General features: G+C 46.9%; 1 protein-coding gene across 1 annotated transcript; it reads left to right on the plus strand.

Annotated features, from left to right (window-relative positions):
* Nucleotides 1–610: 610 nt before the first annotated feature.
* cUnh18orf54 (chromosome Un C18orf54 homolog) lies at nt 611–15162 on the plus strand (the record flags this gene model as incomplete). The annotated part of the gene is made up of 12 exons (XM_079552233.1): nt 611–763; nt 1970–2105; nt 3220–3541; nt 4375–4486; nt 4561–4847; nt 4931–4986; nt 6052–6154; nt 8547–8731; nt 8773–8808; nt 9996–10214; nt 14727–14764; nt 14922–15162. Exons 2-12 carry the CDS (start codon nt 1971–1973, stop codon nt 15160–15162), a joined length of 1734 nt encoding a protein of 577 aa, XP_079408359.1. The 5' UTR covers nt 611–763; nt 1970.
* Nucleotides 15163–25450: the final 10288 nt, after the last annotated feature.

Here is a 25450-nt window from a genome sequence, read left to right on the forward strand (position 1 = left end):
CAAATTGACATTTAAAAGATTATCATAATTTTTCAGGCAAAACACAAGAATAAAGAGTTTTCACAATTGACCGCTTAAAAAAAAAAATCTTTCATGCATTTATTCTTTTAAATGGGATTTCATGCTGTAAAACAAAAACATTTATATTTATTTGGAGATTTATCTGGATAGTTGATTTTATTAATGGGGGGGCCTCGGGGGATCTTGCAAGCAGAGGGGCCTCGACACTTCTGACTGATCTTTGTACACAACAAAAAATCCTACAGGAACTTTTTGATTTTATAAAGCTCTTGGAATACGGCTTCCATTATTATAATTTTTATTAGTAATAATAATAATAATGAATAACATTTATTTATTTATTGTTTATTTTCTTCGTTTTTTCGATAGATTCGGCTTTTTCCGTCGATGTCGATGGCGCAGGTTTCCATGACAACATTTGACGGCGGCTAATGCTAAAGTTGTTAAAACCGCCCAAAACACGGTCCAACGAATACAACAAGACAGAACCGCGATGAGACATTCACCACATTTCGTTTATTATGTTTAACGAGTTCTGTAGAAAAGTTAAGCCGCTTATTTTGAGTTTTTCCCGAGTTTTGTGACAAGCGGAAGTGTACACCGGAAGTGGCTGCTGCTAATGCTAACCAGCCCAGTGCGAGAGAAGGAAGTCCCCGCGATGTTTGAAACTTTGCACAGATTTATGTCATTTAAGCCGTGTGACCAACTTCGGCGCTTATGTTAAGCCAAGTCGGAGCTAAAGGTGAGTGTTTAACACGGGATTTGTTTCGAGTTTGAAAGATTTGTGCGTGTTTGGTTTCTTTTATTAGTCTGTTTTGTAGCTAGCTCTCCGTGACACTCCCAACTACAACAACTTTCTGAGTGACTTTTCTCCACTTCACTTATTTTTCGTCACACAACCTCGACCCTTCCACAACAGACTCTCGGATCTTTACTCCATCTTCTACATTACTTTGGCAGCATGTTTTAGACCATATTTCGCACTTTTGTATCGCCTGTTAGCTTCAAATGCTATCCCTAACTTTTAGCAGGATGCTGAGATTGTAAACAACCGGTTCTACGAGCTTAAAACTAACCAACTAAACCACTGGACTCCAGCTATTTTGGTCTTTTTACTCTTATAGTTTGCAGCATTAAATGTGTTTTTCCTGCAGCTGGTTACACTAAAACAAGATATTTGGTGGTAGATTGATAAGGTAAACCTTCTGTCCCTTTTGTGGTTGTTCTCATAGCAATTTTAAGGCTTTGTCTCCTCCTCCCGTTAAATACATTATCCTCATTACTTTATAAAAATGTATTTATTTTTTATTTCGCTCCTAATTTTTCCTCTAAAAAAATCCACAAATTTCCCCCCGTTTTTCCTCTATTTTCCACTTAATCTCCCCCATTCCCATATCTCCCCCCTATTTTTCACTATTATCTTGCAGACAATATATTGCTCACCTCTAACATGGCTGTACACAGTTGAATCTGATTTAGAAATTGTTTATTAGTGCTGCAAATCTGAGACAGTCAAGTTTGCAAAGTTATGCACCAAAGCTGGTACTAACACCAGCTAAGTCTATTACACGTATGTGCATGTAACATACATGATAACATGAACGTCCATTACAGAAATGTTTTATTGTGTCACAGTGTTTGACAGGTAGAATTCATCTCCACTGCTGAGCCTGAAAGCAGTGAATTATCTGCAGTCCTTGTGTAAAATGTAAATATTTCACTCCGCATGTGAATTGGAAAAAGTATGTAGAGAAACTGAAACGTTTCCTTAAGATTGCAGAGGACATGAAGACAAAGGGACATTGAATCAAAGACCTGCGGCGTGTAGCTATTCGATTTGTTTGTGAGTGACTCTGCAGCCTCAGTCTGGGCTGGTGCCTCTTGCCGATAATGTCCTGTATTGTTCTGATCTGTTGTTACTGAGCGCTTTTGTTTGCTGTTGTTGCAGGATGCGCTCCACTGTCCACTCTGTCCACGCTCTGTCTCCCGAGTCCACCGTGACGTCGCTCCTCTCCAGCTCGGGGCATCTAACCAGCAACCTGCAGCCGCCCAGCCTCAGCCAGTCCTTCTCCTACAAGGACAAGGTACTGACCACTCTCTACGGAGTTTAACGACTACAGTGGTGTGAAGGTGCTGCGAGATTGAGCTGCTGAGCTTTATTTATCAGAAAAACATGGCTGTGTCGCTCCCTGCTCTTTCCCACGCTTATTCATTCACAAATACCGACATGTTTGGTATCCACGTGTAGCACGAACGGCTGTGACCGAGATGAAATCCAAATATGGTCATTCCATTGTGGGAGACAGGCAGGCTCATGCACGATACAAAACTTTAGGGCCGTTTTCTCCAAATGAGGTTTTCATTCCACTCTTGCAGCAACATCTCCACTTTAGGAGCTCCTACAGACGCCACACTTACCTTGGACATAAAGTGCATAAGACACATTTGACATTTTTTTTGCTAAAACATACTTAAAACACTTATGCGTAAGATTTTGCTGGAAAAAAGAAAAGTAAAAATGTCCCCAGATTTCCCCAGACTGTTTTTGTGATGTTTATGGTTTCACTTCCTTATTGGACACGGACAGGAAGTGACATATGTAGAGGTAAACATTTTTAAACTTGCCGTGCCAACCTTGTTGTACTGATGAGAAATGAGTGAGTCAGAATTCTATGGAACATTCCCTTTATGTCATTAACTTTCAAATGTAACTAAAATTAACTTTTTATTTCCTAATGAAAGTATGATTATTACTTAACTAGTTTGTGATTATTTCAAGGATTAAAACCTGCCATAAGCACTTTAACAATATATATATATATATATATATTTTTTCAATATTTAAATCCTGCCTGATTTATTGAGAAAAAAAGGAGATTTTTTTTTTGTTTTTCCTTTTTCTTGCTGATTTTTTTTTCTTTAATAACTAGTTTATTCAAAAAGTAAACAAGATCCAGAATCCCTTTGAGCAAATCTTTCTAACCAATAAGTCACAAAATAAAGCCATCCATTTAAACCTGACTCCATTATTTAGATTTTGTGGCTAAAAACATTGGCATTTTCACGCCAAGTGCCTTATTTTTATACAAACATGAAATGACGGAAGACTTGCGATACATTTTTTCCTTTTGTTTATGTCAGTAATGTAACGCAGATGTTTCCCCACATTTTGTTTTTGTTTCTTCACAAACTCTGCAGGAGTACATCTCGGCGTCTGCAGCCCTCGACGCTTACATCACAGACTTTGAGCGCAGTCGCCGCGGAAACGCTCTGTCGGGGGCGGGGCTGGTGCTGCCCTCCCCCTCCTCCTCCGCCCGTGGGTCCGCACCGGGCGCGCTCAGGAACAGGGACGTCCTGCGCGAGCGCCTGACGGAGCGCGAGCTGGACTTCCTGTCGCTGCCCGTCAGCTCGCTCCGTCACCGCGGCAACAGGGACCGGGTGTCCATGACGACCGACGAGCTGATTAGCCTTCCCCATGACGGGTCCATGCCCATCACGCACACGACCGCCTTCTTACACGGTACAAACACACTCGCTAGAAACACAAACAACTTTAAACACTAAAACCTTGCATTTTTGTCGCTCTTTGGTTTCATTTTCATCCTTGTTTTTTAGCTTTTAGATTTGGGTAAAGTCAAACTGAAGAAAATGTGCTCGGTTCAGGCGAGGGTTTAGAGGTTAACCTCTTAACTCCCGCCTGAACCGAGAGGATCTTTTTCCTCACGTCATCAGATTTTTTTTGTTGGGTATTCAACTCATTTTTGTCACTTTTTTGTCAATTTTTATCACATTTATGTTATTTTTTTGTCATATTTTGTCACATTTTTGTCATTTTTTTGTCATATTTTTTCACTTTTTTGTCATTTTTTTGTCATTTTTTGTATCACATTTTTGTCATTTTTTTTGTCACTTTTTTTTGTGTCAAATTTTTATCCAATTTTTGTCATTTTTTTGTCACATTTTTGGCATTTTTTGTCACATTTTTGTATTTTTTTGTGTCAAATTTTATCACATTTTTGTATTTTTTTTGTGCCACTTTTTCATCAATTTTTCGTCAATGTTTTCTCACTTTTGTGTCACATTTCCATCATTGTTTTCGTCTCAGTTTTGTTGCTTTTTCACAGCTTTTTTCCAGAAGCTTTTAGACTGCGGTAAAGCCAAACTGGAGAAAATGTGCTCGGTTCAGGCCAGGGTTTAGAGGTTAAAGATCTTTGGTCCCAGCTCTTCGTCTCCTGTTTTGGTTCACTTTCCAGCGCCCTCTGGTGGCGACGCCGCAACAGTAACGGGGCTCAGCACAGATCTGTTAACGAGCGAAACGGGAGCTTTAAACCTGTGCTGATGTTCTCGACGCAGGGCTGTCGTCGAAGTCCGGAGTCTCTCACACTCGCTCGCCTGTGAAAAGCACCTGCTGCCGAAGCCACGCCCCCAGAGCCGACCATCCAATCAGAACGCTCCGCTGCTCCAGGTGTGAACCGTCGCTTCAGCTCACAGCGGAAAACACCTTTATTCTATTTCAGAGCTGATTCGTTTGTTGCTCAGATGCGGAGGACGAGCAGAGACGACGACCCGGTCTCAGGGGGCGGGGCCTGCCGCTGCGCCGCGCACCGATTGGCCGAGCGGCAGAGACCAGGCCACGATGCACCTCCCTCACTGGCTGAGCTCCAACAAAGCGGCAGTCGACTGTTCGGACGTCCACAGCCTCCCGGACCTGCCCTACCCCCCCTGGATACGGCATGCTGACCAATCAGAGCATGGGTTCGGCCGGGGCAGCCAATCAGAGCAGAGCTACAATGACCGGGGGCAGTCACTGGGCGGCGAGATTGAAGGTACACACGACTAGGGCTCTCAAGACCATGCAATCTTTCTCTGTTTCTGTCCCGGTTTAATCCTCGCCCTCGTGTCGGTGCAGATTTCCCGGCCTCGGCTCCGTCCTGGGTCCTGGATCTGGAGGACGACCAGCAGCAGGTAACTCTCACGTCAGGAAAAAGGACATACTCTATTATTTAACACTAAACAAGTACTAATTAAACACCTTTGACCAAGATTAATGATCAAAACGTTTACTCGGAAATCTGCAAGATGGCAAAACGAGGAGAGGAGAGAGAAATTTAAAAGTGAGCGATCTGTCCCTCATACCTCATGGTATTTTCCAGCTTCCGGCATATACAGATAACTAGAGACAAATATGAATATGTGCAAAAATTAAATTTACATTGGTTTGTTGCTCCAAACGATAAACTCGATATTGTAAATTTGCATTTCCTCCAAACAGCAGTTTCTTTTATATTAACTTGAAGACAATATATTGCCCACGTCTACATAAAACATATACATTTGGAAAGAAATGATTTCGGGGAAAGGTTTGCGACCCACTTAAAGGAACAGGCCACCGTTTTTCCAGACTGAGATCTGTTCTTGCCTGAGCTTAGACGAGTTGATTCGTACCTGTCTGGTCTTTGTGCCCGTGGAAGAGCTTGGTCACTTCCAACTTCACCCCCGATTGGAGCGATAGGAATATGCTGGGAGAGGCCAAATGCTAACATCATCTCCAGCCCTCAGTCACCGTTCAGGTAGTACCGGGCCGGCCATGGGGCTCCATCTGCTGGAGGGTGCACCGAATTGCGCTTTATTTTTTTTACCCAAATACCGGACATAAGTTTGTAACAGAACATGATAGAGACTTGCGGTCTTTTGTGTTGTAAACTAGAGATTTCAAGCTTTCAAATGAGCCCTCTCTGGTCTGTGGCCTGTTCCTTTAAGGGTTCTGCGACCCGCTTTTGGATCTCCACTCACCAGTTGAGAAACACTGACCTAAAACACTGTCCTCTACAAACCCCAGGGTCAGAGTCAGACTCGGCCATGATGATTTCTTTGAGACTTTACCTGCGGCAGATGGTGCATTTCACATCTGTCCGTACAAAAAATAACCCTCAGTTCTATTTATTCCCTGTTTATTCCCATAAATTCCCAATATTTCCCATAAAAAATGTCTTGATGTTTGTGATTGAAGTTGTGCTGTTGTGTTCACAGTTGGACAGTGAGCTGAGTCTGAAGAACCTGCGTCTGCAGTTCGCTGAACACATCTCACACTTGGCCTCAGGGAGGACGGACTCCGCCCACTCGCTCTATAGAGGTCAGACTCCGCCCACTCGCTCTCTACAGAGGTCAGACTCCGCCCTCTCGTTCTCTAAAGAGGTCAGACTCCGCCCTCTCGCTCTTTACAGAGGTCAGACTCCGCCCACTCGCTCTCTACAGAGGTCAGACTCCGCCCTCTCGCTCTCTACAGAGGTCAGACTCCGCCCTCTCGTTCTCTAAAGAGGTCAGACTCCGCCCTCTCGCTCTTTACAGAGGTCAGACTCCGCCCACTCACTCTCTACAGAGGTCAGACTCCGCCCTCTCGCTCTCTACAGAGGTCAGACTCCGCCCACTCGCTCTTTACAGAGGTCAGACTCCGCCCTCTCGTTCTCTGCGGAGGTCAGACTCCGCCCAACTCGCTCTCTACAGAGGTCAGAGTCCGCCCTCTCGTTCTCTAAAGAGGTCAGACTCCGCCCACTCACTCTTTACAGAGGTCAGACTCCGCCCTCTCGCTCTCTACAGAGGTCAGACTCCGCCCTCTCGCTCTCTACAGAGGTCAGACTCCGCCCAACTCGCTCACTACAGAGGTCAGACTCCGCCCTCTCGCTCTCTACAGAGGTCAGACTCCGCCCACTCACTCTTTACAGAGGTCAGACTCCGCCCTCTCGCTCTCTACAGAGGTCAGACTCCGCCCTCTCGCTCTCTACAGAGGTCAGACTCCGCCCTCTCGCTCACTACAGAGGTCAGACTCCGCCCTCTCGCTCTCTACAGAGGTCAGACTCCGCCTTCTCGCTCTCTACAGAGGTCAGACTCCGCCCTCTCGCTCTCTACAGAGGTCAGACTCCGCCCAACTCGCTCACTACAGAGGTCAGACTCCGCCCTCTCGCTCTCTACAGAGGTCAGACTCCGCCCTCTCGCTCTCTACAGAGGTCAGACTCCGCCCTCTCGCTCTCTACAGAGGTCAGACTCCGCCCTCTCGCTCTCTACAGAGGTCAGACTCCGCCCTCTCGCTCTCTACAGAGGTCAGACTCCGCCCTCTCGCTCTCTACAGAGGTCAGACTCCGCCCTCTCGCTCTCTACAGAGGTCAGACTCCGCCCTCTCGCTCTCTACAGAGGTCAGACTCCGCCCAACTCGCTCACTACAGAGGTCAGACTCCGCCCTCTCGCTCTCTACAGAGGTCAGACTCCGCCCACTCACTCTTTACAGAGGTCAGACTCCGCCCACTCGCTCTCTACAAAGGTCAGACTCCGCCCACTCGCTCTTTACAGAGGTCAGACTCCGCCCACTCGCTCTCTACAGAGGTCAGACTCCGCCCTCTCGCTCTCTACAGAGGTCAGACTCCGCCCTCTCGCTCTCTACAGAGGTCAGACTCCGCCCTCTCGCTCTCTACAGAGGTCAGACTCCGCCCTCTCGCTCTCTACAGAGGTCAGACTCCGCCCAACTCGCTCACTACAGAGGTCAGACTCCGCCCTCTCGCTCTCTACAGAGGTCAGACTCCGCCCACTCACTCTTTACAGAGGTCAGACTCCGCCCACTCGCTCTCTACAAAGGTCAGACTCCGCCCACTCACTCTTTACAGAGGTCAGACTCCGCCCACTCACTCTTTACAGAGGTCAGACTCCGCCCTCTCGCTCTCTACAGAGGTCAGACTCCGCCCACTCACTCTTTACAGAGGTCAGACTCCGCCCACTCGCTCTCTACAGAGGTCAGACTCCGCCCACTCGCTCTCTACAGAGGTCAGACTCCGCCCACTCGCTCTCTACATAACGTGTGTATTGTTCAGGATGTGATAAATCAGGTGAAACATTTTAACCACGCTGGTTTTTGTACATCAGCCCGAAATAGTGGAAACATTTTCAGTGCTTTTACTGGCCCCAGAGCCTGTCAATCAAGTTCTGGAGCTCTGTGGAGGCTCCGCCCACCTTTGTGCCCCTTTAAGTAACAGGTTGCGTATTGGGAGCTTGAGCAGCCATGTACGTTTCATAGACGACTCGGGACCTTTGCTGTGAAGGGCTGAATAGGTAATCATCTATATCTAATTATTATGTCTGTGCACGGTACCCAGGCCTCGTCACGGTAACAATATTCAAGTTCTTTATCGTGAGGCAAAAATACGTGACGATAAATGTGATTTTTCAAGACTGTTTTATGCAGAAAAAGCAGATTTTTAGAGTTTCTGGAAACTTAACCCCTAACCCTAAAGAACCTGAAATAAAACAGATCCTGGAGGCCATAGAAGCCGCTGTGATGCAAAGCAAAGCAGGGCCATCTTAAATTTGCTGAAAATGTGGGTTTCCTGATAAAGGTCGAGGAGACACCGTATTGTACATGTTTTGGGGGAAACCTGAGGAAACCCACCCAGAAACAACACAACTGAACAACATGATTGTCGGAAGTGAAGCACCATTTCCGATCGAGTAAAGACTTAAGTGTGATGTGTGGATTTCAGAGCAAAGGATCCAGTCCCTGATCCACAAAGCAGACCAGGTCCTGGACTCTCTGCAGAACTCGGCCTCAGGAAGTCCGCTGCCCCCAGGTCTGAGCCTTTGCTTTACGAAGAGGACGCCGTCTCCGGAGGGGCCTGACCGATGTGTCTTTGTTTTGCAGAGAGCGCGGACAGAACCGACGAGCTGCTCCTGAGAGACCTGGACCCGGGCCCGAGTCGAGCGGAGCAGGTACACCTGGACCCGGGCCCGAGTCGAGCGGAGCGGGTACTATGCTGCGTTTTTCATCCTCGTTTTTGTTGCTATTTTGACGCTTTTTTCAAGAAGCGTTTAGATTTGGGTTCAGGTGGAGGTTAAGAGGTTAAAGCTCCACTGCCTGAGTTACTCTGTTATCAAACCATGGAAGACTCGTTTCTAGCTCTCACAGACCCTGCGTATCCCACGAGAGTTCATGACGAGTGAACAAGCTAACGCTGCGCTAATGTCGCTCTGACTTCCTGGTTCAAGCTGGAGGAAATTAAACTAAACACAATCACAAATGTCACGTTTACAGTGAAGAGCTTTGGAGCCAAATGAGGTTGGATGGATTACCAAAGCTTTGTATCAACATTTGACTTAAAGAGGGGGTCTTATGCTTTTTTCAATCACACAGCACCAGTCTATATCACACTACAATGATGAGCAAACCTTCTGTTGGTCTGTAAATGCAGTAAATTAGAATAACTGCCTTGTATAAAATGTCTCTCTCAAAATGGCTGTAGTGAATGTCTTGAAATAGGCCTCTGTCTCTTTAAGAACCTCTGAGCCTTTAGACACGCCCCCTCCACACGCTGTCTGTGGCATCAGTGGGGAGGGGGTTCTGCTGAGGAGCAGTGGTTGGTTACTCGGCTGGTGACGAAAGCTCGGAGGCGTCTCCAGGAGGTGGGGGCGTTCCTAGGAGGACTCAGGCAAACCTATCCCTAAAATGGCCGCCATCAGAGTTTTTACAGATTACTCAAAAATACGTGAATGTGCCAAGGCAACACTTCAGGCATGTTTTTAATGAGGGAATGACAGAATAACATGATGTAAAGCTTGAAAAAGTCGATTTTGCATAACACCCCCTTTAATTTCTCTGAAGTTGGTGTTGGTCAATGTTGAGATTTGTTGCTCCTTTTCTTCCTTTACATCTTTGTTTACAAAAAAAAAAACAGACCAAACTCTCTCTTTACAATATTTATTCTCTGACGTTTTGAGCTGGAGATTGATCCAGAAAGTCACACTTATTCACAAATACTGACATGTTTGGTATCCACGTGTAGCACGGAAGGCTGTGACTGAGATGACAGTGTAATCCAAATATGGCAATTTCCTTTGTGGGAGGCAGTCTGGAACATAATGGACATTAAATCGGCGTTAAAAAGCAGTGGGGAAACTTGCTGCTGCGTAAGTAAACTCTGCGTGTTCATTTCCAGCGGTCGTCTGCAGCGGAGCCTCAGCCCGGGCCTCTGGAGGCTTTCAAACAGATGCTCTTCAGACTGGAGGCTGTGGAGACCGAGCTGCACCGCCGGCACCACGCACAGCAGGGGGCGCCACAGGAGAGCGCACAGCAGGGGGCGCCACAGGAGAGCACACAGCAGGGGGCGCCACTTGACAGACTCAGGCCAAAGGAAACCAAAGTCACTGATGATCAGGTCAGTGGTCCACATGAAGGTGAGATGCTGCATATGCTTAGCATAGGGACCTCTGATGCTAACTATCATAGCCACTTTAGCATATTGACCTCTGATGCTAACTATCATAGCCACTTTAGCATAGGGACCTCTGGTGCTAACTATCATGGCCACTTTAGCATAGGGACCTCTGGTGCTAACTATCATAGCCACTTTAGCATAGGGACCTCTGGTGCTAACTATCATAGCCACTTTAGCATAGTGACCTCTGGTGCTAACTATCATAGCCACTTTAGCAAAGGGACCTCTGATGCTAACTATCATAGCCACTTTAGCATAGGGACCTCTGGTGCTAACTATCATGGCCACTTTAGCATAGGGACCTCTGGTGCTAACTATCATAGCCACTTTAGCATAGGGACCTCTGGTGCTAACTATCATAGCCACTTTAGCATAGTGACCTCTGGTGCTAACTATCATAGCCACTTTAGCATAGGGACCTCTGGTGCTAACTATCATAGCCACTTTAGCATAGGGACCTCTGATGCTAACTATCATAGCCACTTTAGCATAGGGACCTCTGGTGCTAACTATCATAGTCACTTTAGCATAGGGACCTCTGATGCTAACTATCATAGCCACTTTAGCATAGGGACCTCTGATGCTAACTATCATAGCCACTTTAGCATAGGGACCTCTGATGCTAACTACCATAGCCACTTTAGCATAGGGACCTCTGATGCTAACTATCATAGCCACTTTAGCATAGGGACCTCTGGTGCTAACTATCATAGTCACTTTAGCATAGGGACCTCTGATGCTAACTATCATAGCCACTTTAGCATAGTGACCTCTGATGCTAACTATCATAGCCACTTTAGCATAGGGACCTCTGGTGCTAACTAACTGGTGATTAGGAGCTATGTGCCATCCCATAAGCCACTGTGCCAAAACCCCCCCCCCCTCCCTTGGCCCCGCCCTCGAGTGATTCATGCGCAACCACTGTTGATTGACAGGTGCACATTTAATAAGATTCTGCACAAGCCAAACTTATAAAAGTGACAAAATCCATGTCGTCTCCACAGCTCAGTCACATGTCAGTGTTAAAGAGTAAACTCAGGAAACGGATTAAATGATGTTTGTTTTCATTTAGTAGAAACTTAAACCACATGGATCATTTGCTACTGCAGCTTTATGAAACAGCTGTTGAGATAAAAAGACACTAAAGGAAAATGTGAAGGATTATTTGAATTTTTCTCCTTAAAGGGGCTATACTGTGTATAGACTGTGTTTTCCTCCCCCTACATATTCCATTTAGAATGAGCTCAGACCTGTTCACCACAACTGCCTCTAAAATCCTTCACGGGTCCGAAGTGCCGTCATGAGCGAGCTTAATATAGAAGATGCAGTTACACATATGACCTGAGGTGGCAGTAGTGAGTATAAAATAGCTAGCTTGCATCTAGCCCCTTTAAATGTCTTTATTTGGACACTATGTCGTTGTTGGTCACTGTACACTAGGGGGCGACATGCGCTTTTGTTTGGCCTGCACTCCACCAATAACTTTAAAGAAAAACAGCTGTTGGTGATGGTCACTTCCCCTTCCCCTGGGTAAGGACGGTCGGGCAAATGCTGCTGAGGATGAAGTTCACTAACTTCATAGAGATCTAACAGTCCCATGAACTGTTTGACGCGTAATCAGAGGAGAGGAAAAAGAGTAGTTTTACGCTAGTGCTTCCCCCTTCTGTTTATAATGAGAATCACAGTCACATGGGTTCATGAGAGGGTCGGTCCACGAGAGGGTCGGTCCACGAGAGGGTCGGTCCACGAGAGGGTCGTTCCACGAGAGGGTCGGTACACGAGAGGGTCGGTCCACGAGAGGGTCGGTCCACGAGAGGGTCGGTACTTGAGAGGGTCGGTCCACGAGAGGGTCGGTACTCGAGAGGGTCGGTCCATGAGAGGGTCGGTCAACGAGATGGTCGGTACACGAGAGGGTCGGTACTCGAGAGGGTCGGTACACGAGAGGGTCGGTCCATGAGAGGGTCGGTCCACGAGAGGGTCGGTCCACGAGAGGGTCGGTACTCGAGAGGGTCGGTACACGAGAGGGTTGGTCCACGAGAGGGTCGGTCCACGAGAGGGTCGGTACTCGAGAGGGTCGGTCCACGAGAGGGTCGGTACTCGAGAGGGTCGGTACTCGAGAGGGTCGGTACACGAGAGGGTCGGTACACGAGAGGGTCGGTACTCGAGAGGGTCGGTACTCGAGAGGGTCGGTACTCGAGAGGGTCGGTCCACGAGAGGGTCGGTCCACGAGAGGGTCGGTACTTGAGAGGGTCGGTACACGAGAGGGTCGGTCCACGAGAGGGTCGGTACTCGAGAGGGTCGGTCCATGAGAGGGTCGGTCAACGAGATGGTCGGTACACGAGAGGGTCGGTACTCGAGAGGGTCGGTACTCGAGAGGGTCGGTACTCGAGAGGGTCGGTCCACGAGAGGGTCGGTCCACGAGAGGGTCGGTACTTGAGAGGGTCGGTACACGAGAGGGTCGGTCCACGAGAGGGTCGGTACTCGAGAGGGTCGGTCCATGAGAGGGTCGGTCAACGAGATGGTCGGTACACGAGAGGGTCGGTACTCGAGAGGGTCGGTACACGAGAGGGTCGGTCCATGAGAGGGTCGGTCCACGAGAGGGTCGGTCCACGAGAGGGTCGGTACTCGAGAGGGTCGGTACACGAGAGGGTCGGTCCACGAGAGGGTCGGTCCACGAGAGGGTCGGTACTCGAGAGGGTCGGTACTCGAGAGGGTCGGTACACGAGAGGGTCGGTACACGAGAGGGTCGGTACTCGAGAGGGTCGGTACACGAGAGGGTCGGTCCATGAGAGGGTCGGTCCACGAGAGGGTCGGTCCACGAGAGGGTCGGTACTCGAGAGGGTCGGTACACGAGAGGGTCGGTCCACGAGAGGGTCGGTCCACGAGAGGGTCGGTACTCGAGAGGGTCGGTACTCGAGAGGGTCGGTCCACGAGAGGGTCGGTACTCGAGAGGGTCGGTACTCGAGAGGGTCGGTACACGAGAGGGTCGGTCCACGAGAGGGTCGGTACTCGAGAGGGTCGGTACTCGAGAGGGTCGGTCCATGAGAGGGTCGGTCCACGAGAGGGTCGGTACTCGAGAGGGTCGGTCCACGAGAGGGTCGGTCCACGAGAGGGTCGGTCCACGAGAGGGTCGGTCCACGAGAGGGTCGGTACACGAGAGGGTCGGTACTCGAGAGGGTCGGTCCACGAGAGGGTCGGTCCACGAGAGGGTCGGTACACGAGAGGGTCGGTCCACGAGAGGGTCGGTACACGAGAGGGTCGGTACACGAGAGGGTCGGTCCACGAGAGGGTCGGTACTCGAGAGGGTCGGTACTCGAGAGGGTCGGTCCACGAGAGGGTCGGTCCACGAGAGGGTCGGTACACGAGAGGGTCGGTACACGAGAGGGTCGGTACTCGAGAGGGTCGATCCACGAGAGGGTCGGTACTCGAGAGGGTCGGTACTCGAGAGGGTCGGTACACGAGAGGGTCGGTACTCGAGAGGGTCGGTACTCGAGAGGGTCGGTACACGAGAGGGTCGCTACACGAGAGGGTCGGTACTCGAGAGGGTCGGTACTCGAGAGGGTCGGTACACGAGAGGGTCGGTCCACGAGAGGGTCGGTCCACGAGAGGGTCGGTCCACGAGAGGGTCGGTACTCGAGAGGGTCGGTCCACGAGAGGGTCGGTACTCGAGAGGGTCGGTCCACGAGAGGGTCGGTCCACGAGAGGGTCGGTCCACGAGAGGGTCGGTCCACGAGAGGGTCGGTCCACGAGAGGGTCGGTACACGAGAGGGTCGGTCCACGAGAGGGTCGGTCCACGAGAGGGTCGGTACACGAGAGGGTCGGTCCACGAGAGGGTCGGTACAAGATAGGGTCGGTCCACGAGAGGGTCGGTCCACGAGAGGGTCGGTCCACGAGAGGGTCGCTCCACGAGAGGGTCGGTACACGAGAGGGTCGGTCCACGAGAGGGTCGGTACACGAGAGGGTCGGTCCACGAGAGGGTCGGTCCACGAGAGGGTCGGTCCACGAGAGGGTCGGTACACGAGAGGGTCGGTCCACGAGAGGGTCGGTCCACGAGAGGGTCGGTCCACGAGAGGGTCGGTACACGAGAGGGTCGGTCCACGAGAGGGTCGGTCCACGAGAGGGTCGGTCCACGAGAGGGTCGGTCCACGAGAGGGTCGGTCCACGAGAGGGTCGGTACACGAGAGGGTCGGTACACGAGAGGGTCGGTCCACGAGAGGGTCGGTCCACGAGAGGGTCGGTCCACGAGAGGGTCGGTCCACGAGAGGGTCGGTCCACGAGAGGGTCGGTCCACGAGAGGGTCGGTCCACGAGAGGGTCGGTCCACGAGAGGGTCGGTCCACGAGAGGGTCGCTCCACGAGAGGGTCGGTACAAGAGAGGGTCGATCTGCAGCCTCTCGAATGTGTACATTTGACGCAGGTTTATATAAACTCTTGTTTTTCCTGTTGTTTTCAGATCTCAGAGGCCGACGGTGGAGGACCTTCACTGCAGCGGTGAGACATTTCCCTCTTTTATATCTCTGGGTTATTATTTGGAAAAACTCCGTCTGGTCTAAATGTTTGTGATAAAAATCCCAAACCAAGATTGATAACTCTAAAATTCAAACACCATAATATTGCATTCCAAAAATCCGAAATTCCTTTTCGTCAGAGCGCTGCTTCACCTGCACCGCCTGAAGCTCCTGGTGGACAAATCTCAGACGTGTGAGCGCACCGACGAAGACGAACGAGACGAAGGCCGCTACTCCTCCTCCTCCACCGAGCAGCAGCAGCCACAGGGGGCGCTGCAGGACACAGGGGGGACACACATGAAAGGAGGTGCTGCAGTGGAGTGTCATGACGGCTCGCGGCCACAGGGGGCGCTGCAGGAGGCAGACTCTGGGATGAACTGACCTGAATGGTGTCCATTTTTGAAATAAATTACAATATTTAAAGGAGTATTATGATTAATTCACTTTTTAGAGCTTTTTACCGTGTTAAAATGTTGTTCCTTCGTGACAAAAACATATCTGGAGCAATTAGACCACGACGCCATTGTCCTCCATTGTCCGCCATTGTCCTCCATTGTCCGCCATTGTCCGCCATTGTCCTCCATTGTCCTCCATTGTCCGCCATTGTCCTCCATTGTCCGCCATTGTCCTCCATTGTCCTCCATTGTCCGCCATTGTCCTCCATTGTCCTCCATTGTCCGCCATTGTCCTCCATTGTCCTCCATTGTCCGCCATTGTCCTCCATTGTCCACCATTGTTCGCCATTGTCCTCCATTGTTCGCCATTGTCCTCCATTGTTCGCCATTGTCCTCCATTGTCCGCCATTGTCCTCCATTGTCCTCCATTGTCCTCCATTGTCCGCCATTGTCCGCCATTGTCCGCCATTGTCCGCCATTGTCCGCCATTGTCCTCCATTGTCCTCCATTGTCCTCCATTGTCCGCCATTGTCCTCCATTGTCCTCCATTGTCCTCCATTGTCCTCCATTGTCCTCCATTGTCCGCCATTGTCCGCCATTGTCCTCCATTGTCCTCCATTGTCCTCCATTGTCCGCCATTGTCCTCCATTGTCCTCCATTGTCCGCCATTGCTGCAGTACCTCCATATGTGGGCGGCGAAACAAGCTAGTTTTCTATTTGTTAGCCTTGCATTTTCCACAAGCTTTAAGCAACTATAAAGCCTGGATTCTTATTTTCCTAAACTTTCTACAGCGAGATGTTCCTCCTGTGATAACGCTGGGTAAGTTACAATTAAAGAAACCAGGCTGGTTTTCGTAAGGAACATTTTAGAAATCTCGTATACTAATAAGTAGGGATGCACCGATTCCGATACCAGTATCAGGTATCGGGCCAATACCACATGCTTGTACTCACATTCGTACTCATTCATGAGGTCCCGATACCAGAAACCGATACCATTTGACGTGCGGCCAGCGCACCTACGAGGCGCACCTACGAGGCGCAGCTACGAGGCGCAGCTACGAGGCGCAGCTCTCAGCTGAGGAGAGAAGAAGCAACAAACTGGAGAATTGTTTAGTGGAAATACAATATTCCACATAGAGCTGACTTTATTACAGACGACACTTCCCAAATCAGAGTGTGTGCTGGATTTAACCAGAGCTTAATATAACAACAACATACAGGCTAACGTTGCTAACTCGCGGCTAGCGCAGTTTTTCCAAATTAAAGACATACAGCATGTTTATATTGAGGGAAAATGAGCTGCAGCAGAACAATGAAAACGCTGTAGCTACTCGCTAAGTTACTACAAACACACGAGAAAATCTACAGGAGCTGAAGTAAAGACGAAAAGAGACCATTTAAGAAACATCTCAATACTATTGTTAAATAAAAACACATAAATGAATAAAGCTCAGGCATTGGGAGCTTTTGGACATGGGCTTTTCTGTCTAAGATGGACAGAGCAATAAAAATTAAAAATTATTTTGAATGAAAATTAAATAAATAAATGGCATCAACACAATTCTAGTATAACTGCTCTTAAATGTGTAGCTGACTTTACATATGGAAATGTACATGAGTAAATTAACTAATTACAAACCAATCTGCTGTGAGAAAAGTAAGAATGTTGAAGAAAATGCCTTGTACTCGTATCGGTATTCGGTATCGGCGAGTACTTAAATCCAAGTAGTATCGGTTTTAGAAAAAGCGGTATCGTTGCATCCCTACTAATGAGGGCTGGACTTTGACTGACAGGCCGTTAGCATTAGAGCTAACGGCGCTGCTATGACCGAACTACAGTGAAGATGCCCTTTTTAGGAACATACTGTCTGTAAATTTCCCCCTCGAACGTAGTTAATATGGTAAACGGGGAGAAATGAGTCCATTAATATGTCTATGATCTGGAGCTGGTTTGAGTCTTCTTTAGTGGTGACGATAGACTCAAGGAGCTTTTTGCTAACTTCCTGCTGGCCAATGTAGGGTAACGATTACTTCCTGTCCGTTTTTTTAACCTCAGTCAGGTACACATCAACTCGTCTAAGCTCAGGTAAGAACTTATCACAGTATGGACAAAGGGTGGCCTGTTCCTTTAAGCATTTGGAGGACAAGCTACCGTTATTAGAGCATTTGATGGTGAATGAATAGTGTCATTAAACACAAGCATTCTCAGTGACAAAACTAAAACTAAATATATATTATGAATCATATCATATTTTGAATGGGTATAAATGACCAGCTGACTAAAATAACTATATATTACTCACTCACTGTGAGGCCAGAAACACAAACTCTGAGACAGGAGCAAAGCTGGAGTTGATGTGGGCAAAGTAAATGTGTCAGTCCTGAATGTCAACCTTTAACCTCTTACCACCCGCCTAAACCAAATGCATTCTGTCCTCTTTGGCCATTATATAGGCCTGTGTAACGTCTCATTTGAAAGCTAAGACCCACAAACCTGATCTTTTCCTCGCGTTGTTGCTGTGTTGTCTCACCTTTTTTATGTTTTTTATTTTTTTTTCATTTTTGTCACATTTTTGTTGATTTTTTTGTCATTTTTTTGGTTGTGTTTTTGTTGAATTTTTGTCACATTTTTGTTAAATTTTTGTCACATTTTTGTTGAACTTTTATCACTTTTTGGTTGAATTTTTGTCACATTTTTGTTGAATTTTTGTCACATTTTTGTTAAATTTTTGTCACATTTTTGTTGAACTTTTATCACTTTTTGGTTGAATTTTTGTCACATTTTTGTTGAATTTTTGTCACATTTTTGTTGAATTTTTGTCACATTTTTGTTACATTTTTGTCACTTTTTTGTTGAATTTTTGTCACTTTTTTTGTTGAATTTTTGTCACTTTTTTGTTGAGTTTTTGTCACATTTTTGTTGAGTTTCTGTCACATTTTTGTTGAATTTTTGTCACATTTTTGTCATTTTTTTGTCGCGTTTACAGCCTTGTTTTCTCATTTTTTGTGGCTGTTTTTGTGCTTTTTTCCCAAGAAGCTTTTTGATTAGGGTAAAGCCAAACTGGAGAAAATGGGATCCGTTCAGGTGGGAGTTAAGAGGTTAAAGGAGGAGAGAGCCTGATTAAATACACTAGCCCTCCCCGACCTTCATCACTGTTGCAACATGAGCCCAGGCCACCACAGATGTCAAATGCTGAAGCCCAGAGACCCAGGACACTCAGATAAATGCAGCATAATGAAAATCACATAAAAGTATTTGCTCGGGCAATCGTGTTCTAGGGTTAAACACAAAGCTGAGAAACGATTAAAGAGTTGATTCAAACTGACAGGACGTTGTTGTTTTTAGTTTATTTAAACAAGATCAAACACTTCCATAAATGTTCCTGTTTCAGTTTAAAGCTGTTTTCCAGGCGTCTTTATTCTTATCTAGGTGTCATGGCTGTGTTTCTCCAGCAGAGGGCAGGCTTATACCGCCTGGTTGTTTTACTGTTTGCCAGTTCATTTGACAAACGGACTTTATTTTTCCAGACCAGAAACAAACCCATAAAAGGAAACATTAACCCCTTAACCCAAAACTAAATAAGTACATCCTCATTTGAAAGCTAAGGCCGACAAAACGGATCTTAGTTTCTTCTTGTCTTTATTGTCATGTATTCATTGCTTTTTTGTAGTAACACATTTAGTTTTTTTAATGTAAAACACAAAAATGTGACCAAAACGTGTCAAAAAGAAATGTATGAAAACACGAACGTAAAGGACAAAAACGTGACGATCAAAACGAGGAGGAGGCTTAGATGAGTTTTGTTGGTCTTAGCTTTCAAATGAGGCGTTGCACTGGCCTAGAGGTTGTAACCTGTTAGATTTGGGTAAAACTAAACTGGAGAAAATGCGCTTGGGAACAGATCAGAACTAGTACTTCATGAACACAAAGCACACATCGTTTTAATATCAGTGCATATATTATTCAGGGAAGAAGAAAGTATTAAGTATATTTATATATTTCTAGAGAGATGACTACAATATATATATTCATAATATAAGATACAGACGCATCTCGTCATAGAAGGGGGCGTGGCTTCACCAAGGGGGAAAATAGAATCTTTAGAGAAACAGAATTTTTCACTCTTTTTTGCCATTTTCTGGTGGAATATCAACTTATTTATCACATACAAATAAAGTCAAGTGTAAATCGGGCCCATATGGATATTTTCTCACAGCAGATTGTTCTGTAGAAGTGAAAAAACGGCAGTTGTAGCTAGCGCTAGCTAACCGTTAGCATTAGCCCGATGCTAACATGTTGCATCAAGTTAGCATTCTCCGTTATTCAAGTATTTATGGGCTGTTGAACCACTTTGCTCCTCCCCATGTCTTTGTATCTTTATTTAGTAGAAACTATATTCATAATTCAGCATTTGTTAAAGTAGTTTTTGAATAATTAGAGAAAATGTACATTTTTTCAAAATTGTTTTCCCCCTTAACTGTTTTAAAAAATGACCATATATGGGCGATTCCAGAGATGCCGTCTGTGTCTATCACAATTATTAATATTCCCTTCACAATATGGTAATATTAACATAAAGAAAAGGAAAAAGGGATATAAAATAACACAAAGGACGGGAAGAGATGGAGAGAATAAAGAACAAAAGAAACAGGACGATAAAAGGAAGATTCTCTTTGTCTAACCGTTGTATATTCCTTTACAGTTGGAACATGTCAGACTTTAACAGTTCATGGTCACATGAATCTCTTTGTACCCAGTCAGTGTAAAGATGGCCGCCGTCTCTAACACCTGAGACTGGATGAGGCGCAGACCCTCAGGGAAGTTTGACCTCCTGTCAAACCATTGTTCGTTTCACCTTTCCCCATATTCTTTCAGCTCCTGATGAGGTTTTTCCAAAAAGAAGGTAAGAAGTATATAATATAAAAAGTATATTATAGTTTTGCACTAAATAGAGTCTATTATTTTGTTAAAAAAAAGAGTCAAATTAAACTCAAAACAATAGTTTACATGCAAGAGTACATTTCAGATTAAATGTTTCTTACAATAAAAATAAATATAAGATAAATCAGAAATGAGACACGGCCCGTCCAACGTGAACAGGTAAGACCTTTGACCCTTACATACCCATACATATGCCCTGCCCTGTCCCGCCCCAGGACCAGAGCTCCGTAAGACCCACCCCCGTCCTGAGTCTTGTTTCGTCCCCGATCCCAGGTTTGTGTCTGAGTCTGTGCCGGTCATTCTTACAGAAGTGAAAGAGCACAGGGGTCTCGCCCCGGTACAGACTGAACTGGTTCAGACACAGTTTTCCAATCTGACCTGCAGAGCCTGATACCAGTGAGAAAGACGTCCAATCAGAATCCACGCCACACCTTATTCCGGAGGCTCGCGTGGGCGCCGCCATGAATTGTGCCCGCCCCTTTTCTCCTATGTGTTAACATGGGGCTGGAGAAGTCCACATAAAATCAGTCACTACACGAAAACAAAGCCGTTTTCAGGCCGCCCAGAGAAACGCTGCAGTGTCGACATGTCGGTGCAAATGAACATCGGCCATTTTACACAAATCAATCGACTAAACATCAGATTTGAGCGGAGAATATTTTCCCTCGTTCTCCGTTTAAATGAACGGGCTTCGCGCTCGACCGGAAGTGTCTGGAAAACGAGGTGCCGAGACAACGCAAAAAGTGGCAAAAGTGGGCGGGGCGGAATAAGGTGAATAATGGCTTAAATGACACACATCAGTGCCAAGTGCATTTGACACAGTTTTGCTCAACCATTTTTGGTGATGTTTGTAGTTTCTCTTCCTCATTGGACACTGACAGGAAGTGACATACTGTAGATAGAGGTAAACGATTTTAAGCTGTTGCCGTGCCAACCGTTTTATGTCAACGGGAGATGAGTCAAACTGCTCTGAAGTTGACCTTTATCTGTGTCACTTCCTGTCAGCCCCTTCTGGAACCACCACCTTAACGTGGTGGAGGGTTTGAGCCCGAATGATCCTGGAGCTCTGTTGTCGGGGGCTTCGTGCCCCTGGTCGGGTCTCCCAGGGCAAACAGGTCCTCGGTGACGGGTCAGACAAAGAGCTCCTTATGAGAGACCGACAGGCCCAGTTAATCGTGAGGCCGTCCTTCTGTGGACCCACCACCTGCAGGAGGAGCCATAAGGGGCTGGTGCAATGTGATTTGGGCAGCTCCACGACCCGGCAACGGACAAGTGGAAGAAAATGGATGGATGGATGGACTTCCTGTCAGGAGATTAAAAATGGTAATAAAAGTAACTTTTCTGCGCAAAATGTGTTCATTAATTTGCGACTTCACTGAAATAAAATGATAATTATTACTGAAGTTATTCATCTAAATAAGTCCTCATTTCAAAAGCATTCAAACCTGTCAAACATCTGGAACATCACCATAGTTACCACCACCATAGGATTCTGAGCTGCATTTCAAACTATAGGCAGTTTACAAACGTGACGTCATGTGAACGAAGCTTATTTAGATCCAGTTTGAGCTGCTCGGGTCATGAACGTCACATGATCATGTTCACGTCGCTCGTTTCTTCTTCTTCTGCTAAACGCTGGTCATCCTCTGTTACTGAGAGTCACTGTGTCTCATTCTCCTCCTCGTCCCTGTACGTCTGCTCCGCCCATCGCAGCAGCTTCACGAACTGCTCCAGCTCAGCCAGCGTGTCCCGCGCCTCCCGGCTCCTGTCCCCGCCCCCCGCCGCCTCGCCCCCCGCCGCCTCGCCCCCCGCCTCCTCGCCCTCGCTCCAGCGCAGCAGCAGCAGGTGGAGGTGGTTGATGCTGAACTTGGCGTCCGGGAGGTTGATCTGCACGTGGTGTAACGTTCTCCTCCTCTGCTGCTGCGTCTCCTCCGCCCTCAGCTCCTTCAGGCTCCTCTCCAGCCGCTCCAGCGCCTCCATCACCGCGCTCAGCTCGCCGCTACAGGCCTCCCTCAGCGCCGCAGGGTCAGAGCGCTCCTCCCTCCACGCTCTGGCCCGACAGACCGCCAGCCCCCCGACAGCTGCTGACGAGACCAGGGCCACGGGAACAGACCAGCCTGACCAGAACAACAGACCAGAGTTAGACCGACCAGACCAGGAGAACAAACACACAGCAGTTATAATGCCCAGTTCTAGTCTCGTACCGGAGAGTAGCACCGACAGCAGAGCGACCCCCACAGCCACAGCTGCAGCAGAGACGACAGCCCGGTCTGTCCAGGCTCTGCTCCTCCTCCCCGGCCTCTGCTTCAGTCTCTCCTGTGGGTTCCTCTGCTCTAGTATCTCCTGTGGGTTCCTCTGCTTCAGTCTCTCCTGTGGGTTCCTCTGCTCTAGTATCTCCTGTGGGTTCCTCTGCTCTAGTATCTGCTGTGGGTTCCTCTGTCTCTGCAGCTCTGAGATGATGTCCTCCAGCCGCTGCCTGCTCCGCTCGTAGACTCTCAGAAACGCTGCAAACGGCAGAGAATCCGTCTCTGAAGGATTTAGAGCGAAGTCCAGGGGCTCGTCCAAACTCCGACGACGACTTCTGCATCCAGGAAACAAAACAGGCTTAACCTCTTTACCCACAGCTTAAAGCAGAACTAAGTAACTCATGCCCCTAGAGGCCATAAGCGCCACTGCAGGTGTCGTAGCATGTTACCTTTTTTTACTCATTAATTGTCCGTGAGAGTAAATCCTACGCTGACAGAAAAGACAAAGGGACAGAGAGATATTGCTCATCCAGTTACACAATGGAAATCATTTTTCTCACTCAGACTTGGCTGTAAATACTGTTTAAGTGGTGCTAGCCCACAGTTAGCTTTGCCCGATAGCCTGTTAGCTTCTTCTTCATGATTCCATTGAAGAAGAGCCCATTTCAATTGTGGTTTTCTGGCCAGAGACACCAGGGGTCAGATGAAAGACCCCCCCCAATCCTCCATTAACACTTGAAAAGTGGGTTATTTTACGGACAATTTATCCGCGGAAATCATGTAAATATCTAATTTGTAATCTCACATTGTTTTGCAAATATAAGGGTGGATTCACTTACCCCACTCTCCCCAACATGACACGTTTTTTTTGCTTGGTTTTATAATCTTTTAACCCCCACCTGAACCAAGCACATTTTCTCCAGTTTGGCTTTACCCAAAAGAAAACACAACAAAAAAAGAGACAAAAAAGTGGCAGCGATGTGAAAAGTTATGATCAGTCTTGTAGGTCTTAGCTTTCAAATGAGTGATGACTCTTTTAGATTTGATTTTCTGTGAAATCCCTGTGACCACCAGGAGAAGTAGACCAGCAACATGTGAAGGCAGTATTTATCCACAGAACAGCTCTCAGTCTCAGGTATTAAAAAACTATTCAGTTCTCATTGTCACAATAATTCAGAGTGAAAAAGCTTTCATTTCTGTCAAAAACTGCAGCTGAATGAGGTTTAGAGGAACTCATGCATTAAAATGAGTGCAATGTCAATATCTTCCTGATTTAATGTCAGTTTGAATCCGATAAATGGAATGATATTTGACAATCATCCTATACATATGTTTCCAATGACATCACGAATAGCTCCGGCGGCCATTTTTGAATCCCATAGTAGCATTATGCAGTACTACAATATGCAACAATATCGCTAGTCAGGATGATGCATTTTAATGTACTCGTGATCATTGCTGAAGAAGATAACAGTAAAAACATGTTTGTGTGATATAATCAGCAAATGTGGCTACAGCAGGATTTACTAAAGATCTGCTTCACTCTGAAGACTAAATGAACACATCAAAGAGGAACAGAAAACCTTTCTCTGTGATTTTTACAGTTTGTCATGTCAATAGAGTCTCAGTCTGAGTCAGTGTTTAAGCTGCTCAAGAAGTTAGCATGCTACCGGTTAGCAACTGTCAATTCAACTGTCAATGGCTTCAGCACGATAAACACATGTGTGTCTCACATGTATGACACTGAGGAAATACTACAGTAACAGCTCTGACCTCTGACCTCTGTCACATGTTGTATCCAAGGCCAGATGTTTGGAGTGTTTTTCAGGGTTTTCTCTTGGAGAGGCTTATCATGTTGAAGCTAAATGCTAACCAGTAGCATGCTAATGTCTAGCAGCTTAAGCACTGACTCACTGGTGTCACATAAACGTGCGCTCAGTTGTCTTTCATTTACATCCTGAGTAGAGATATTGTTACATGTTGCAGTAGGGGAGACCGGGGTTATTTGTCTCGTGGGGTCATTTGTCACATTGCTTTTTATAGGCACACTAAAGGGTGCATTTTGGGCTGAAGACACGAGGACAGGACACATTTTAATTGTTTTTATGCCTTTTCCCAAACTTTAGTGTTTTTGTAGCGAGAGATTTACACTTTTGTTAGTGCCTTAAACAAAACACACTGATCTGAAAGACACCGATGTTAGCCTCGATTTGAGATATTTTAGAGCTAACATGCTAAAGCTGTTTGTTGGCTAGCTTACATTGTTGGTAAAGACTCTCGGGGTTATTTGTCACAAAAACTGAGGGGTCACATGGGGTAAAACATGGTGGGACATTGTTCTCTTTTGTGTCTAATATGTTTTTATGATCACTTTATTTGAACTTGCGCTGTCATAGTGCCCGCATCTTTGGGTAATTTTAGGGAATTTGTATATTTTACACCTCATAGAGCATTTGCTAACATTGTTGTTTGTGATGGTAATAACTATTTATTGCAAGATGGTAGAAAAAAGAAAGTGAGATCTAGTTCAAGTCAAGGGTTCAAGCTTTTACGTAGTGCAGGTCTGACTCTTATGGGATTTTCTGTTGATGAGAAGCAAACTCTAGAAAAAAAGTGTGACAAATAGCCCATGGCCGTTTCTCAATCTGTGTACTTGTGTGGACTTCTGTGCTCGTGGACTCGTGAAACGTCATCACGCGCGGCCCAAGTCCTGTTCCAATTCAAAGTTGGCTTCTCAGCAAGTTCGCTGTAAATCCCCGGATGAGAACTTGCTCCGCCCGTTTTACCGAGGATGCATCAGAGGAGACTTGTGCGTTCTCCGCCAGCTATATTTCCCACAATCCGTTTCGTTTTGAGCACCGCGAGCCCCCGCCTGCAGCGACCCCTCCTCCGCGCGCACTGAGCTGCTCCAGCTGAACTACAGCTGATCGCGCGCATGTAAATAAACGCAGAGATGTTCCCGGTTTAAGAGTCTTTTATCCTCAGAGACGTGTCTACTGGTCATTGAGGACAAATGCATTTTACTTTTACATTGTTTTATGAAGGGGGCGCTGCAGACACATCTTTATATGGGAAAAAACATT

This window comes from Gobius niger (genome assembly GCF_951799975.1).
Source record: "Gobius niger genome assembly, chromosome: 2".
Classification (NCBI taxonomy): domain Eukaryota; kingdom Metazoa; phylum Chordata; class Actinopteri; order Gobiiformes; family Gobiidae; genus Gobius; species Gobius niger.